A 17,232-nucleotide genomic window follows, 5' to 3' on the forward strand; every position below is an offset into this window, starting at 1 on the left:
GAGGTGAGTATTAGAAGGGGGGCCCGATGCCAGCGCTGGTATCGTGGGGGCCCCTGGTCGTGGCGGTGGTCGGCGCCGCCCGAAGATTTAAAGGGCCCGCGTCTCAATTTTTTTTTTCTTCCTCCTCCTCCTCTCTGGGTCGGAGCCGCCCCCGGCATTGTGCCGCCCGGGGCGGCCCGCCCCCCCCCGCACCCCCCTTCCTACGCCACTGTGTGAGAGGAGAGGGAAATTTCAAACGCAGACTGAAAACAGAATTTAGCAAAGGAGGCCACGCTACCTAGAAAGAAAAGACAGGACAGAGTACTGTGCGGTCAGTATTAAAATACTACAAAAATCCACCACAGAGAATACAAAAATCTCCACACCTAACTAAAGGCATGGAGGGTAACTCTGCGACTCCAGAGCTTCCAGCTTGGCTGAATAAATCCTTACACAGACAAAGCTGGACAAGAAAAAACATAGCAATTCACTGAACTATAAAGTCCACTGCATGTGGACTGCAAAAACAAAGCCAGGACTTATCTTTGATGATTTGGACAATCCAGCAGGAGAAACCAAGCAGAGATGTGAATCCTCCAGAAAAGCAATGGACAACTAGCACTCACTAAAGGGTGAAGCCAGACTAAATAGTCCCGTCCAAAGTGGAAGCACCTGATGACTGCTGTGAAGGACAAACAGCAGCACTACCACTCATAACCACCGGAGGGAGCCCAAGAGCAGAACCCACAACAGAACTCACAACAAGTACCTATCAGGTGCTTGGGAAAACATGGTGGTGTGTGTGCTAGTGTATCAGTCAGTGCAGGTGTCCTATTGTCCTACTAAAACGGTGTGTGGTGGCAGCGAAAAGTGTGGTGTTGTCACGCTAGGGAAAGGGGCCCTGAACCGTCCCTAGGGCCCTAACTATTCCTGCTCCCAAAGGTACCTCTGAAGGTGTTCTCCAGTTATTCCCTAAGCTGTCTCGTCTCCCTCCCTCAGGAGGCCCGGGGCAGAAATGCTAGTGTATCAATTAAATGGGAATAGGACAATGAGGAAGGCATACAACCAAAAACAGCACACAACCATCTCCATCTCCTCTTCAGCACAGCGTCTCCAAGGAGCTAGGAAGCAAAGCTTTCACTGGCAAAGAAGAGAAGGTCTGACCAGATTTTATAGGAAGAGGAAATGACCAGGTAAGGAACAGCCGTAAGATGCAGCTGTAAGTTTCTAACCAAAACAGAGAGGGTCGTTACCTCTTCAGCACCAAAATCCATTTAATATGAAACACAAACACACCGGCTAAATAGGAGACCTGCGATTCACAATACATAGTGATTTTCTAACCCCAGATCTCCCAGGATGTGACCCGCTTGTGACAGGTGTGGAATATTGGGCAGCCTGTGGGGTGCGCGTAGCTCATTGTCAGCCAGTTGCGATAAGTGAGGAGAAGAGTGAGTGGGAGACACGGGGTCCCCCCTTTACTGCCACCTTTTCGATGTCTTGAATTCTTAACTCTTCTTGTATCTTCTGGATTTTCTTCATCTCGTCGTTCTGAAGTCGGGCGAGTCTTTCCTCCATCTCTTTGGCCCTTAATTCGAACTGTTTGGTCACTTGCTGCAGGCTTAGGTCAGACTGACGAGGGACCAAGGTCTTCAATCTCTAGAAATTCCAGGGGAAAAAAAACCCAAACCTTAGCACTCCCGAATAAAGTGTATGTGCCCCCTCCCCCTCTACATGGAGAAGGTTACGGCGCTCACCTCCTTATACATTTCTGTGCCTATGCTCTGTAGCTTTGCTGGGGCAGCGGCTCTCAACGTCTCCAGGGCCACGCCGGTCAGCCCCGCTTTCTTCTTCTTCTGTAGGGCGATGTATAGCTGGTAGAGGAGCCTGGTGGCGGCACCGTGCTGCTCGGACATGATATTCTGGGCCACATTTTGGTCGAACGGGATGCTCAGAAGCTGTAAGGTGGGCTCCACCCGGGTGAAATTGTTCAGTTTGGAGTTGGCCGTTCTGCAAAAATACTTTCACGTTAAAGACCCACCCATAGGATAAATATCAGACTGATGGTGGTCCAGCACCTGAGACCCCCACCGATCAGGCGGAACAGCACAGCCGTAGTGGTCGTTCTCTGTACTGCAGTACAGCTCCTATTGCAGTGAATGTGATCTTAGCTGCAGTACTGAGAATGGCCACTACGCAGTGTATAGAGCTGATCGGCAGAGGTGCTGAGCGTCAGACCGCCACCGATCTGACAACCTGAGGATAGGTCATCAATATGGACAACCCCTTTAAAGTGTCTGTAATACGTCAAAAAGGGATGACATCAGTGATAATGGGACCTCCTGCAGAAATGGACCCCCAGCAGCACCGCAGACGGGTTATAGCATTATTCACAGCAAAGTGAATAGAGGAGAAAGAGAAGAGCTGACTTCTCCCTTCCTGCGGAGTAACCTGGCAGTAAGTGTCTTGTTTCCCTGCAGCTCCACCGCAGGCGGAATGAGGTATTACACAGTTTCCATTCATATCAATGGTTGTGTGTGTAATACAGGACAGGACGGGTCCTCCAGAGGGAGAGACGCTCTTTATCAACTCTTCACACTCAGAATAAAATGTGAAGATCCTGAATAAAGGGGGGGGATACTTCTTTATAAATCACTGTTATAGGAAATAAAAGGACGGATGAATGAAAGGAAAATTATATATGAACAACAGATGAAATGAATGACAGAGGATGAGCTATAATCGTCTGCATTGTGACCGGGGGGTGGGGGGGGGGGGGTGGCGGGAACGTGTCACAGATTTAAGACTCACCTGTTTTGAGAAAACTTCTCAAAGTCATTTTGGAGTTCGTATTTGTGTAACACTTCACCGATCAGGTATCCGCTGCAGAACTCCCGGGCAAAAGAGTTCGGGTCTAGAAGGAAAAAAAAGAGAGATAAGAATCCAGTGTGGGCAGAGGAGCGCTGTAATATAATGATCGCTTAAAGAGAACCTCAGAGTTAAAGAGTAATCGTCATATTAATTTTTCAATTCACTAATGAACAGGACAGGTTAAAAGAAGCAACTTAGTAATACATTTTATCAGAGAAATTGCTGCTTCTTTCTCCTCCAGGACTGATCTTTCATTGCCGAAATTTCCAATTAATGGGTAAAACCTGAACACAGACTTTCCTATTACAGAGATAAGAAATGACAGTTGGTGCTCATAAGGCTCTATGGAGAAATGTAACTGCCATTACAGCAGCACTTGCAGCGGAATGCTTGTGTCGGCCTCTATATCCTCCTCTACCTGTGTTTGTTTCTAGTTACTCCCCCTCTGCCTGTGTCTTCCTCTAGCTCCTTATCCTCTGTCTTTGTCAGCCTCTATCTCCTCCTCTGCCTGTGTCTGCCTCTAGGTTACCCTGTGCTTGTGTTGGTCTCTAGCTCCTCCTCCTCTGCCTGTCAGCATCTAACTCCTCCTCCGCCTGTGTCTGATACTAGCTCCTCCTCTTCCGCCTGTGTCTGATACTAGCTCCTCCTCCTCTGCCTGTCAGCATCTAACACCTCCTCCACCTGTGTCTGATACTAGCTCCTCCTCCTCCGCCTGTGTCTGATACTAGCTCCTCCTCTGCTTGTCAGCATCTAACTCCTCCTCCGCCTGTGTCTGACACAAATGACTCCTCCTCCGCCTGTGTCTGATGCTAGCGCCTCCTCCTCTGCCTGTCAGCATCTAACTCCTCCTCCGCTTGTGTCTGATCCTAGCGCCTCCTCCTCTGCCTGTCAGCATCTAACTCCTCCTCCGCCTGTGTCTGACACTAGCTCCTCCTCCTCTACCTGTGTCTGCATATAGTTCCTCCTCCTCTGCATCTGTCAGTCTCTAGTTCCTCCTCCTCTGCCTGTGTCTTCCTCTAGCTCATCCTCCTCTGTCTCCTCTGTCTGTGTCTGCCTCTGTCTCCTCCTCTGCCTGTGTCAGCCTCTAGCTCCTCCTCCTCTGCCTGTGTCAGCTTCTAGCTCCTCCTCCTCTGCATGTGTCAGCTTCTAGCTCCTCCTCCTCTGCATGTGTCAGCTTCTAGCTCCTCCTCTGCATGTGTCAGCTTCTAGCTCCTTCTCCTCTGCATGTGTCAGCCTCTAGCTCCTCCTCCTCTGCATGTGTCAGCTTCTAGCTCCTCCTCCTCTGCATGTGTCAACTTCTAGCTCCTTCTCTTCTGCTTGTGTGAGCCTCTAGTTCCTCCTCAGCTTCCTGTGTCAGCCTCCAGTTCCTCCTCCTCTGCCTGTCTCTTCCTCTAGGTTGTCCTCCTCTGTCTGTGTCAGCCTCTAGCTCCTCCTCTGCATGTGTCAGCTTCTAGCGCCTTCTCCTCTGCCTGTGTCAGCCTCTAGTTCCACCTCCTCTGCCTGTGTCTTCCTCTAGGTTGTCCTCCTCTGCCTGTGTCAGCCACCAGCTCCTCCTCCTCTGTGTGTGTCTCCCTCTAGCTACTCCTCCTCCATAGAACTTTAAAAGCACCAAATGTCATCTCCTCTCTCAGTATTGGGAAGATCTGTTTTCACTGAATACAGATTTAACCCCTTAAGTGACAGTGAAAGATGGAGGAGGAGAAAGAAGCAGATTTCACTGATAAGATAAATGTTCTATTGATATTTTAAAGAAAAATTAAAATTACGGTTACTGTAACTTTGAATGTGAAAGTAACATCAGCAGAAATGTCTGGCCCCTATACAATCAAATCTATACAATCTGTGGGACCTTCCACCATTGTTGTTAAATTAAACTATAATTGTCTTTCTATAGCTTAGCTCGGAGCAGGGTCTGTAGGTAGCTATATACAGTGGAGAAAAAGTATTAGTCACCACCAATTGTGCAAGTTCTCCCACTTAAAAAGATGAGAGGCCTGTAATTTACATCATAGATAGACCACAACTATGAGGCCATGTGCACACGTTCAGTATTTTTCGCGTTTTTTCGCTATAAAAACGTGATAAAACATGAAAAAAACGCGAAAAAAAATGCTTACATATGCCTCCCATTATTTTCAGTGTATTCCGCATTTCTTGTGCAAATGTTGCATTTTTTTCCGCGAAAAAATCGCATTGCGGAAAAAAAAGCAACATGTTCATTAAATTTGCGGAATTGCGGGGATTCCGCACACCTAGGAGTGCATTGATCTGCTTACTTTCCGCATGGGGCTGTGCACACCATGCGGGAAGTAAGCAGATTATGTGCGGTTGGTACCCAGGGTGGAGAGGAGACTCTCCTCCACGGACTGGGCACCGTATAATTGGTAAAAAAACAAGAATTAAAATAAAAAATAGTCATATACTCACCTTCGAAGGCCCCCGGAGTCTTCCCGCCTCTCAGCGGTGCATGCTGCCGCTTCCGTTCCTATAGCTGGTGTGGTGAAGGACCTGCGATGACGTCGCGGTCACGTGACCGCGACGTCATCGAAGGTCCTGCACCACACCAGCTATAGGAACGGACGCCGCTGAGGAGATCGGCTGTCTGCAGAGGGTGAGTATAACCATTTGCTTTATTTTTTTTATTATTTTTAACATTCTATCTTTTACTATTGATGCTGCATAGGCAGCATCTAGAGTAAAAAGTTGGTCACACTTGTTAAACACTATGTTTGACAAGTGTGACCAACCTGTCAGTCAGTTTTCCAAGCGATGCTACAGATCGCTTGGAAAACTTTAGCATTCTGCAAGCTAATTTCGCTTGCAAAATGCTAAAAAAAAACGGGAAAAAAACGCAAAAAAAAAAGCGGATTTCTTGCAGAAAATTTCCGGTTTTCTTCAGGAAATTTCTGCAAGAAATCCTGACATGTGCACATACCCTCAGAGTCAAAATGAGAAAACAAATCCAGAAAATCACCTTGTTTGATTTGGTAAGATTTATTTTGCAAATTATGGTGGAAAATAAGTATTTGGTCACCTAAAAACATGCAAGATTTCTGGCTCTCACAGACCTGTAACTTCTTCTTTAAGAGGCTCCTCTGTCCTCCCCTCATTACCTGTAGTAATGGCTCCTGTTTGACCTCGTTATCAGTATAAAAGACACCTGTCCACAACCTCAAACAGTCACACTCCAAACTCCACTATGGTGAAGACCAAAGAGTTGTTGAAGGACACCAGAAGCAAAATCGTAGCCCTGCACCAGGATGGGAAGACTGAATCTGCAATAGGCAAGCAGCTTGGTGTGATATCAACTGTGGAGCAATAATTAGAAAATGGAAGACATACAAGACCACTGAAAATCTCCCTCGATATGGGGCTCTACGCAAGATCTCACCCCGTGGGGTCAAAATGGTCACAAGAACGGTGAGCAAAAATCCCAGAACCACATGGGGGACCTAGTGACTGAGCTGCATAGAGCTGGGACCACAGTAACAAGGGCTACCATCAGTAACACACTACGCCGCCAGGGACTCAGATCCTGCAGTGCCAGACGTGTACCGCTGCTTAAGCCAGTACATGTCCGGGCCCGTATGAAGTTTGCTAGAGAGCATTTGGATCATCCAGAAGAGTATTGGGAGAATGTCCTATGGTCTGATGAAATCAAAGTAGAACTGTTTGGTAGAAACAAAACACGTCGTGTTTGGAGGAGACAGAATGCTGAGTTGCATCCAAAGAACACCATACCTACTGTGAAGCATGGGGGTGGCAACATCATTCTTTGGGCTTGTTTCTCTACAAAGGGACCAGGACGACTGATCCGGGTGCATGAAAGAATGAATGGGGCCATGCATCATGAGATTTTGAGTGTAAACCGCCTTCCATAAGCAAGGGCATTGAAGATGAAACGTGGATGGGTGTTTCAGCATGATAATGATCCCAAGCACACAACCAGGGCATAGAAGGTCCTGGAGTGGCCTAGCCAGTCTCCAGATCTCAACCCCATAGAAAACCTTTGGAGGGCATTGAAAGTCCGTGTTGCTCAGTGACAGGCCCAAAACATCACTGCTCCAGAGGAGATCTGCATGGAGGAATGGGCCAACATACCACCAACAGTGTGTGCCAACCTTGTGAAGACTTACAGAAAACGTTTAACCACTGTCATTGCCAACAAACGAAATATAACAAAATATTGAGATGAACTTTTGTTAACCCCTTTACCCCCAAGGGTGGTTTGCATGTTAATGACCGGGCCAATTTTTACAATTCTGACCACTGTCCACTTATGAGGTTATAACTGTGGAACGCTTCAACGGGTCCCAGTGATTTTGACATTGTTTTCTCGTGACATATTGTACTTCATGTTAGTGGTAAAATTTCTTTGATATTACCTGCGTTTATTTGTGAAAAAAAACGGAAATTTGGCGAAAATTTTGAAAATTTTCCAACGTTTAATTTTTATGCCCTTAAATCACAGAGTTATGTCACACAAAATGCTTAATAAGTAACATTTCCCACATGTCTACTTTACCTCAGCACAATTTTGGAACCAAAATTTTTTTCAGTAGAGGGAGTTATAAGGGTTAAAAGTTGACCAGCAATTTCTCATTTTTACAACACCATTTTTTTTTAGGGACTACATCACATTTGAAGTCACTTTGAGGGGTCTATATGATAGAAAATACCCAAGTGTGACACCATTCTAAAAACTGCACCCCTCAAGGTGCTAAAAACCACATTCAAGAAGTTTATTAACCCTTCAGGTGTTTCACAGGAATTTTGGAATGTTTAAAAAAGAATTTAACTTTTTTTCACAAAAAGTGTACTTTAGCTCCAATTTATTTTATTTTACCAAGGGTAACAGAAGAAATTGGACCTCAAATGTTGTTGTGCAATTTGTCCTGAGTACGCTGATACCCCATATGTGGGGGTAAACCACTGTTTGGGCGCATGGCAGAGCTCGGAAGAGAAGGAGCGGCGTTTGACTTTCCAATGCAAAATTGACTGGAATTGAGATGGGATGCCATGTCGCGTTTGGAGAGCCCCTGATGTGCCTAAACAGTGGAAACCCCCACAAGTGACACCATTTTGGAAAGTAGATCCCCTAAGGAACATATCTAGATGTGTGGTGAGCACTTTGAACCCCCAAGTGTTTCGCTACAGTTTATAACGCAGAGAGGTGAAAATAAAAATTCTTTTTTTTCCACAAAAATTATTTTTTAGCCCCCAGTTTTGTATTTTCCCAAGGGTATCAGGAGAAATTGGACCCCAAAAGTTGTTGTCCAATTTGTCCTGAGTACGCTGATACCCCATATGTGGGAGAAAACTACTGTTTGGGCGCATGGCAGAGCTTGGAAGGGAAGTAGCGCCGTTTGGAATGCAGACTTAGATGGAATGGTCAGAAGGCGTCACATTGCTTTTGCAGAGCCCCTGATGTACCTAAACAGTAGAAACCCCCCACAAGTGACCCCATATTTGAATTTATCTAGATGTGTAGTGAGAACTTTGAACCACCAAGTGTTTCACTACAGTTTATAACGCAGAGCCGTGAAAATAAAAAATAATTTTTTCCCACAAAAATGATTTTTTAGCCCCCAAAATTTTTATTTTCCCAAGGGTAACCAGAGAAATTGGACCCCAAAAGTTGTTGTACAATTTGTCCTGAGTACGCTGATGCCCCATATGTTGGGGTAAACCCCTGTTTTGGCACATGGGAGAGCTCGGAAGGGAAGGAGCACTGTTTTACTTTTTCAACACAGAATTGGCTGGAATTGAGATCGGACGCCATGTTGCGTTTGGAGAGCCCCTGATGTGCCTAAACAGTGGAAACCCCCAATTCTAACTGAAACCCTAACCCAAATGTAAGAGGGTGAACTGTAGTCCCACTGAGAGGGCACTAGGACCCTGTGGTTTTTGCCTGCTGCAGCAAAGGACAGACACTGCCAGGCCCCCGGAGACTATGTGTGCTGGTGGGTGGGGTCTGGTGTCGGTTGTGTAAAGTGTGAGATAAGGAAGTGAGAGCAGAGAAGAAAAGGCGGGAAAGGAGAAGGAAGCAGCAGTGATATAGAAAGAGACTGTGTGAATTTGCTGCCAGTGTGTTGGAGAAAAGCTTCGAGAGGAATCAACTCTGTGAGAGACTTGTTTTGTTGCTAACGTTTTTCTGGAAACAGTTAACCTTTTATTTTGGAGAACTGAGACTTTACTGAAAACCCAGTACGTATTTGAGAGTCTGTGGAGTCCCTGTGCATTGAGTTGAGAAACAAGTTTGGACAGACTGCTGATATAAAGACGGACGGATTGTTGTAAGAGCATTTCTAGGAACTACAGGAGTAGAGACAACTTCTTTAGGCCACTAAACTAAGTCCCCGGCGTTTGGGCTCGGCATCGGCCGACAAGACGGAGAAGCGTGCTGTAACTTATTGGCGCCGAAGACTTGGACTGGCTGCAGCCTGTGTGGAATCCTGCCTGAGAGAAGACTCATCTTAGGTTAATGGTACCATAGTCATAGATACCCGGGTATCCCTTTGCAGAGTGTTTAATCGTTACTTTAGAGGTGTAACGCCTATTAGATGTATGGAAGTTATACTCAGTGTGTCATTCCAGGGGCTCCTCTTGATAACACTACATTCAATTTACGCTTGTTCTTGTATTGAGTTGTTCTGTGAGGTAAATTGATTATTAGCCGGTTGGAGTATACAGTTCTCAGGAGACCTTGGAGTGGCACAGTGATTTCAGCTGCTGCTGAATTAGTGTATCTTTTGGGTGCATCTGCCTGAGTATTCCTCATATTACCTTACTTATTCTGCCTTTGAGTAAACCACTGTTGGAGATTTCTGCCTTGGTCTTGGTTCGTGACTCCCTGGATCTTATTCGGACCTCTGGTCATTACAGTTTTGGCGTAGCCGGCAGGATCCAGTGTTTGTCATGGACGGAGGCGAGGGTAGAAACGACCCCGCTGTATCCGCATCCTCCTCGGGGGTTGAGGTCCCCCGGGCAGCCGCAGCGACTCCGGGATGGTATGTGCCTGTAGGAGCTTTACTTCAGCACATGCCGAAATACGATGGGCGCAATATGGCGTTGCAAGATTGGGCCGAGAGGGTTCGGAGTATTCTGCGCATGTGTAATTTGACCCCCGCGTTACGCGCTGAGCTGGCATTAAATGCACTGGAGGGTGATATTAGGCGTATGGTGATGGTGCGCCCAGAATCAGAGAGGGATACGTTAGAAAAGATTTTGGAACTGTTAGAGGGGAGTTTGGGGGGCCGAGCACGTGTGGCCCAGCTTCGGTCCCTATTCTTTAATCGTCCCCAAAGAGAGTGTGAGTCCCTGATGCAGTACTCTAATATCTTGCAAGAGACGTTGAATGAGATGCAGCGACTAGACCCAGGGGCCATGGGGGCGTTCCGGGAGGTAGACCGCTTGCTCCGGGATCAATTCATCACCGGGTTAGTCAATAGACTTCTCTGGGACAAATTGTTGGAAATGGCTCGGGCTGCACCAGAATTATCTTTCTGGCAGATTTACCGAGCTGCAGTGGAAAGGGAAGAGAAATCTGCCCATGTGCCCGAGGGGTCAGTGAACAGTGCCCAGCTGGAGGAAGGTGGGTCATCGGGGTCAGGGGGAGAGGGGCTGGTAAGCGTGGTACAAGCTTTGCATGCTGAGGTAAAGGAGTTGAAGCTGAAATTGTCTCAACTGACAGTTGGTCCCGCCTATACCCCCTCTTGGGGGCCTTCTGCCCCACCCCCTGGAACGGTGACCCCACAGATGGCCAGGTCGCCCTATCAGAATGAGTCAAGCCCTCGTCCACGAGGAACAATTACCTGCTGGAAGTGTGGGCGCCAGGGACACATCTCTCGTTACTGCCGGACGCTTGCAGCCCCAGAAACCCCGTCGCCGGCTTTAAACTTCCGGCCGCTGCCATGAGAGGGCAAGCAGCAGCGGCCCCACCCGCACAAAGCCCTCGACGGAATGAGCAAGATTTGTTTGCATGTAGTCCAGTGATGGAAGCAGAGTTTGAAGGGCGGAAGATGAGGTGCTTGGTTGACACGGGATCCGAATGTACTATAATGCCTCTAGAAGTATATGAGAGATACTTCAGTCGACTAGTGATGCCAGAGGATGGCCGAGTGATACCATTTACCGCCGCAAATAATGGTCAACTGTTAGTCAAGGGGATCGTGTGGATGCAGCTAAAAATGTTTGGTCAAGAGCTGGGGCAGAAAGGGGTAGTACTGGTGGATCACCCCCCTAGAAGAGGAATGGAGTGACGCTCGGAATGAACGTGCTGCGAGACTTGAATCACCAGATGTATGCCAGTGAAGGACCCTGATACTGGGCCCGGGCGACAAGACACCGACCCACACAGAGAATTTTACACCGTCTAGTGCTGAGTTGCGACTTGCTGAAAAGTGCGGTCCCAGGTGGCCGGGTGGGCCGGGTCCGAGTGCCATCGCGGGCCCCGATCCTGCTGGGACCCAGACAAGAGGAACTCTTAATGCTGCCGGTGGGAGCTGCACAGAGATTGAATGGGCTTGAAGTGCTACTTGAGCCCGCCCAAGAGAGTTCCTCATTTGCCAAAGTACATGTGGCCCGGTCTTTGGCGATTGTAAAGAATGGACAGGTGCCGGTCCGATGCATCAATGTTTTAGATGAGGCTGTTACAATTCCCGCTGGGACCATACCGGCTGAACTGTTTGTGCCGGCAGAGAAGGTGCCAGAAAATGCAGGATTCGAACTGCGACCAGATCAACAGTCATCCTGGACATTTGCGGTCGAGGTAGGCCGGACTGAACCTCCTACTGAAGAATGGAATGGTCATGTGATCATGGAGCAGATGGGGGTGGATCGGGAGAAGCTGACCGCAGTGCAGTTGGAGCAGTTGGAGAGAGTTTTGTGGGAGCATCAAGAGACCTTTTCCCGACATGGAGAGGACTTCGGGTGTACCCAGACGATTGAGCATGAGATTCCAACGGGGGATACTCCACCCATCAGAGAAAGATATCGTCAAATCCCTCCGGCGCTCTATCAAGAGGTGAAGAGCATGGTGGCCAGTATGCTAGACAACCAAGTGATCCGAGAGAGCCGGAGTCCCTGGGCGGCCCCTGTAGTCTTGGTCCGCAAGAAGGATGGGACACTCCGATTTTGTGTGGACTATCGAAAATTGAATGCCCACACCGTACGGGACGCATATCCTTTACCCCGTATTGAAGAATCCCTGTCGGCCCTGGGTCGGGACAAGTATTTCTCCACGTTGGATTTGGCAAGCGGGTACTGGCAGGTCCCAATGGCTGAAAAAGATCGGGCCAAGACGGCGTTTGTCTTACCAATGGGGCTCTTTGAGTTCAACCGGATGCCCTTTGGCCTCGCTACCGCCCCGGGAACCTTCCAACGCCTGATGGAACATTGCTTAGGCGATCTAAATTTTGAATCAGTCCTGATATACCTAGACGACATTGTGGTGTTCGGAACCACATTTGAAGATCATCTGGAGAAGCTGCGTCAAGTTCTCCGACGGCTCAGGAGCTACGGCCTGAAAATAAAGCCAAAAAAATGTCAATTGTTACGAAACCAGATTGAGTATTTGGGACACCTGGTGACCCCGGACGGGGTACTACCTATAGCCAGTAAGATTAAGGCGGTACAAGAGTGGCCACCTCCCTGTGACCTGTGAGAAGTGCGGGCCTTCCTGGGCCTAGCAGGATACTATCAGCGGTTTGTGCCTAAGTTCTCACAAGTGGTGGGTCCCTTGAAAGAACTTTTGAGAGGGACAGCGCTGGGTCCTTGAAACCGCCCCATTCCATGGGGGCCCCTACAGGAAAAGGCATTTGATGAAGTGAAAACCGCCCTCAGGAGTGCCCCATTGCTGGCATACGCCCGGTTTGACACTCCTTTTTTGTTGTATACCGATGGTAGTCTTCATGGGTTGGGGGCAGTACTAGCACAGGTGCAGGACGGCCGAGAGCGAGTGATTTCTTATGGTAGCAGGTCTTTAAGAGACTCTGAGCGAAATACGGCCAATTACAGCTCATTCCGACTGGAATTACTGGCCCTGGTGTGGGCAATGACAGAACGCTTCGCCGAGTATCTAACAGGGGCTGAGGTGCTAGTCATGACAGATAACAACCCGCTAGCTCACTTAGAGAATGCGAAACTGGGAGCGTTGGAGCAGCGGTGGGTCGCCAGACTGGCCAAGTTCAATTACCGCATTAAATTCCGCTCTGGTCGAGAAAACGGCAATGCAGATGCATTGTCAAGAGTGCCCCTTGGGTCGTCAGGGGAAGATGTTGACGAACAACTTGAGGACACTGAAACTCCAGCTTTGGGGCAGATACCTATCTTCCAAAGTGTGGTACACTCAAGTGGGGTGGCCACCGGAATGCCCTGTGTCCTGGGTAAAACACCCTCAGATTGGACAAAAGTCCAAGATGAGTGTCCGGACGTTGAACTTGTGCGTCGATGGGTACAAAACAAGGTCTGGCCCAGTGCAGAGGACAAGGCTCAGTTGTCCATGGAAGGAATGAAACTCCTTCGACAATGGGATAAATTGTGTGTGGAACAAGGTCTTCTGTATCGTAAGGTGTACCTGCGATCTGAGCTGCAGCATCGGTACCAACTGATAATTCCTGTGGGGATGGGTCCTGTGGTCGCTCGTGAGGCGCATGAGAAGGGGGCCCATTTTGGAAGTGAAAAGACACTTCAGTGGTTGCAGCGAGTCCTCTATTGCCCTGAGTTGGGAGGGATGGTGGCCGACGCGTGTCGGCAATGCCGAATTTGTGGGCTCAACAAAAGCCCTGAACAGCGGGCTCCCACACAGTCTATTAAGACTTCAGCTCCACTGGAGCTACTCATGATTGACTACGTTTTGATAGGGTACTCTACGTCAGGGTACTCCTATTGCCTGGTGATGACAGATCACTTTACCAAGTATGCTGTAGCGGTGCCGACAAGAGATCAGACGGCCAAGTCGGCGGCTGAGGCCGTGTGTCGACATTTCTTCCAAGTGTTCGGGTGTCCGCAGAGAGTACATTCAGATCAAGGGGCCTGCTTTCAGGGGATGCTGATGAGGGAGTTGCACCAGCTCTATGGTATCGAGCAGTCGAGAACAACGCCTTACCACCCTCAGGGTAATGGAGCGTGTGAGCGCTTTAATCGGACCTTGTTGCAAATGTTGAGGTCCTTAGAGGGTCAGCAACAGACACGCTGGCCTGAGTATCTCCCCGAATTGATGTGGGCTTACAATAACAGGGTGCACAGTACTACTGGTTACTCACCCCACATGTTGATGTTTGGTAGACCTGGCCGAGACATTGAGGATTTGAACATGCCGGATCCCTCCTCCGCCCCCCTTCGGACCGCATCCGAGTGGGTACGAGAGCATTGGTGGCGGTTGAGGGTGGTGCATCAGGTGGTGGGCGACCACCTTCGCCAGGTGGTCCATAGGGACACGCGACCCGTACAAACAGAGTTGTTCTCTCCGGGAGACAGAGTGTTGGTGAGGACAAAACGACGATCAGGAAAGCTGAGTGACCGATGGGAGGCGATACCGTATCTGATAAAAAAACAGGTGACTCCTGAGATTCCAGTGTACGAGGTCGAGCCGGTGGGGACAGGGGGGCCAACCCGTAATTTGCACCGTAACATGCTACAACGGTGCTGGTTTGAAGATTCGGCGCCTATTCCCCCAGAGCCAGAGGCCGTGTCCCAAGGGGCGGGAACGCTGAATGATCTTGAGTTTGATGGTGTGCTTGTTCCTGCGCCTGCTTATTTGCCCCCTCCGACCAATCTGGTCTTGTGTGATGAGGATGTTGAGGATGTGGAGGATGCTGTTGAGGAGAGCGCATCAGATCGACTGCTTGGTCCTGACACTGTATCACGGGACATCGAACCGCAGAAGGAGGCAACTCCACTTGCGCCCGCTAACACGACCACGGAAGTGACTTTAGCTCCCTCTAGGGTTGCACCTGTTGATGTAGGACTCAGGAGAACTACACGATCTACGGCTGGAATACCGCCTCAGCGATATGCTCAGGATGAATTTGAGTGGGAAGGTATGTCGAGGACGCCAACCTCTAGTGGGGTGGCATGTAAGAGGGTGAACTGTAGTCCCACTGAGAGGGCACTAGGACCCTGTGGTTTTTGCCTGCTGCAGCAAAGGACAGACACTGCCAGGCCCCCGGAGACTATGTGTGCTGGTGGGTGGGGTCTGGTGTCGGTTGTGTAAAGTGTGAGATAAGGAAGTGAGAGCAGAGAAGAAAAGGCGGGAAAGGAGAAGGAAGCAGCAGTGATATAGAAAGAGACTGTGTGAATTTGCTGCCAGTGTGTTGGAGAAAAGCTTCGAGAGGAATCAACTCTGTGAGAGACTTGTTTTGTTGCTAACGTTTTTCTGGAAACAGTTAACCTTTTATTTTAGAGAACTGAGACTTTACTGAAAACCCAGTACGTATTTGAGAGTCTGTGGAGTCCCTGTGCATTGAGTTGAGAAACAAGTTTGGACAGACTGCTGATATAAAGACGGACGGATTGTTGTAAGAGCATTTCTAGGAACTACAGGAGTAGAGACAACTTCTTTAGGCCACTAAACTAAGTCCCCGGCGTTTGGGCTCGGCATCGGCCGACAAGACGGAGAAGCGTGCTGTAACTTATTGGCGCCGAAGACTTGGACTGGCTGCAGCCTGTGTGGAATCCTGCCTGAGAGAAGACTCATCTTAGGTTAACGGTACCATAGTCATAGATACCCGGGTATCCCTTTGCAGAGTGTTTAATCGTTACTTTAGAGGTGTAACGCCTATTAGATGTATGGACGTTATACTCAGTGTGTCATTCCAGGGGCTCCTCTTGATAACACTACATTCAATTTACGCTTGTTCTTGTATTGAGTTGTTCTGTGAGGTAAATTGATTATTAGCCGGTTGGAGTATACAGTTCTCAGGAGACCTTGGAGTGGCACAGTGATTTCAGCTGCTGATGAATTAGTGTATCTTTTGGGTGCATCTGCCTGAGTATTCCTCATATTACCTTACTTATTCTGCCTTTGAGTAAACCACTGTTGGAGATTTCTGCCTTGGTCTTGGTTCGTGACTCCCTGGATCTTATTCGGACCTCTGGTCATTACACAAACATACCCCAAAAAACAACAAAGAAAAAGACGAAGGTCATATGAATGGGGATCACCACACTTTGGATTTAGCAAAAAGTAGAAACAATTTTATTATGCTGCAAAAACACATGAAACACGCAATACAGAAAACAGACAGTTAAAAACAATTAAAAAAGCAACACACTTGTTCCTTAGAACCATGGCCCTTAATAAGGCCTGCACCTGCGCTATGGCAAATAGGGCAATGTCACATAGCATGAATACCTATATGGACACCACTGTACATACACTTAGTAATGCAATGAAATAGGCCCACAATAAAGTATACCCGGTGATCACTATGAGAGACAATCCTCTGACCCTGTATCATAAGCACCGTATACACCAGAGGGTTCTGCCATAAGTGCAGACTAATGTTCTCCCTCATACAGGCATGACCCTCACTTTAGCATGCACAGAGGTGAGTGGCCTCACACAAGTCACTGAATAAGGTCTATAGGTAAAATACCGAACATAGACCTCCATGTGTAGCCATACCATACAATACCATGGACATGTGCAGCCAAGTGGATAGCGCAAGTGGAAGAGGGACCCAACGCGTGTCGCCCCGCAAAGGAGGCTTCGTCAGGGGTACCGACCACTGTAACTGTTTTACCTTATATGCAGGTTCCAATAAAGTTTACCAATTGCAGCTGTGTGTGAGCTGCCGCGTGTAGGCTTCAGTGAAAAGACTTCCTGGTAGAAGGTACAACTGCGCAGATGCGCACAGTAACCACCCCCTACCAAGGTGCCATAGTAACCCAGTGTGTATAAACAATACCATATCTGCATGCAGAGAGACTCGTCTCAAAGATTTATCTACCATACACTGGGCTGCAGTGTTTGCGAAGAGAGAAGATAACTATGTAAACATACTTTGCCTGCACATCCAAGGTCTCCGTGATCTGTAGTCACTTCATGTAAACGTGCACAGGCTTGAATGGAGTGCTTCCTGGTAATGGACTCGACTGCGCAGCTGCACACAGTGACAGCCCCATGCCCAGGCACCATGGTAACACAGCGTACACACACAGTGTTGTGTAACCCTGCAGGAACTCACATCTCAAGAGCAATACGCAGGTGTCAGGAATACCTGTCTTACGCCGGCTGCAATATCAGCAGAGACAGAAAATCTATATAGACTCACATCACTTGCCTGTCAGAGGTACCCATAATCTGTGGCCACCCCATATAAACGTTCGCAAGCTTGAATGAAGTGCTTCCTGGTAGTAAGCTGAACTGCGCAACGCGCA

General features: G+C 48.4%; 1 protein-coding gene across 1 annotated transcript in view; it reads right to left on the bottom strand.

The window, feature by feature from the left end:
- Window positions 1-17,232, bottom strand: part of SPEF2 (sperm flagellar 2) — a 126,922-nt gene that overhangs the window by 93,170 nt on the left and 16,520 nt on the right. The window contains exons 2-4 of the mRNA XM_077281690.1: window positions 2,791-2,893; window positions 1,737-1,989; window positions 1,468-1,638 (exon numbers count right to left, since the gene is read on the bottom strand). Coding sequence (XP_077137805.1) covers window positions 1,468-1,638; window positions 1,737-1,989; window positions 2,791-2,893 — 527 coding nt within the window. The remainder of the gene's footprint in view (window positions 1-1,467; window positions 1,639-1,736; window positions 1,990-2,790; window positions 2,894-17,232) is intronic.

The sequence above is a fragment of the Ranitomeya variabilis genome, chromosome 1 (genome assembly GCF_051348905.1).
Source record: "Ranitomeya variabilis isolate aRanVar5 chromosome 1, aRanVar5.hap1, whole genome shotgun sequence".
Taxonomy (NCBI): Eukaryota; Metazoa; Chordata; class Amphibia; order Anura; family Dendrobatidae; genus Ranitomeya; species Ranitomeya variabilis.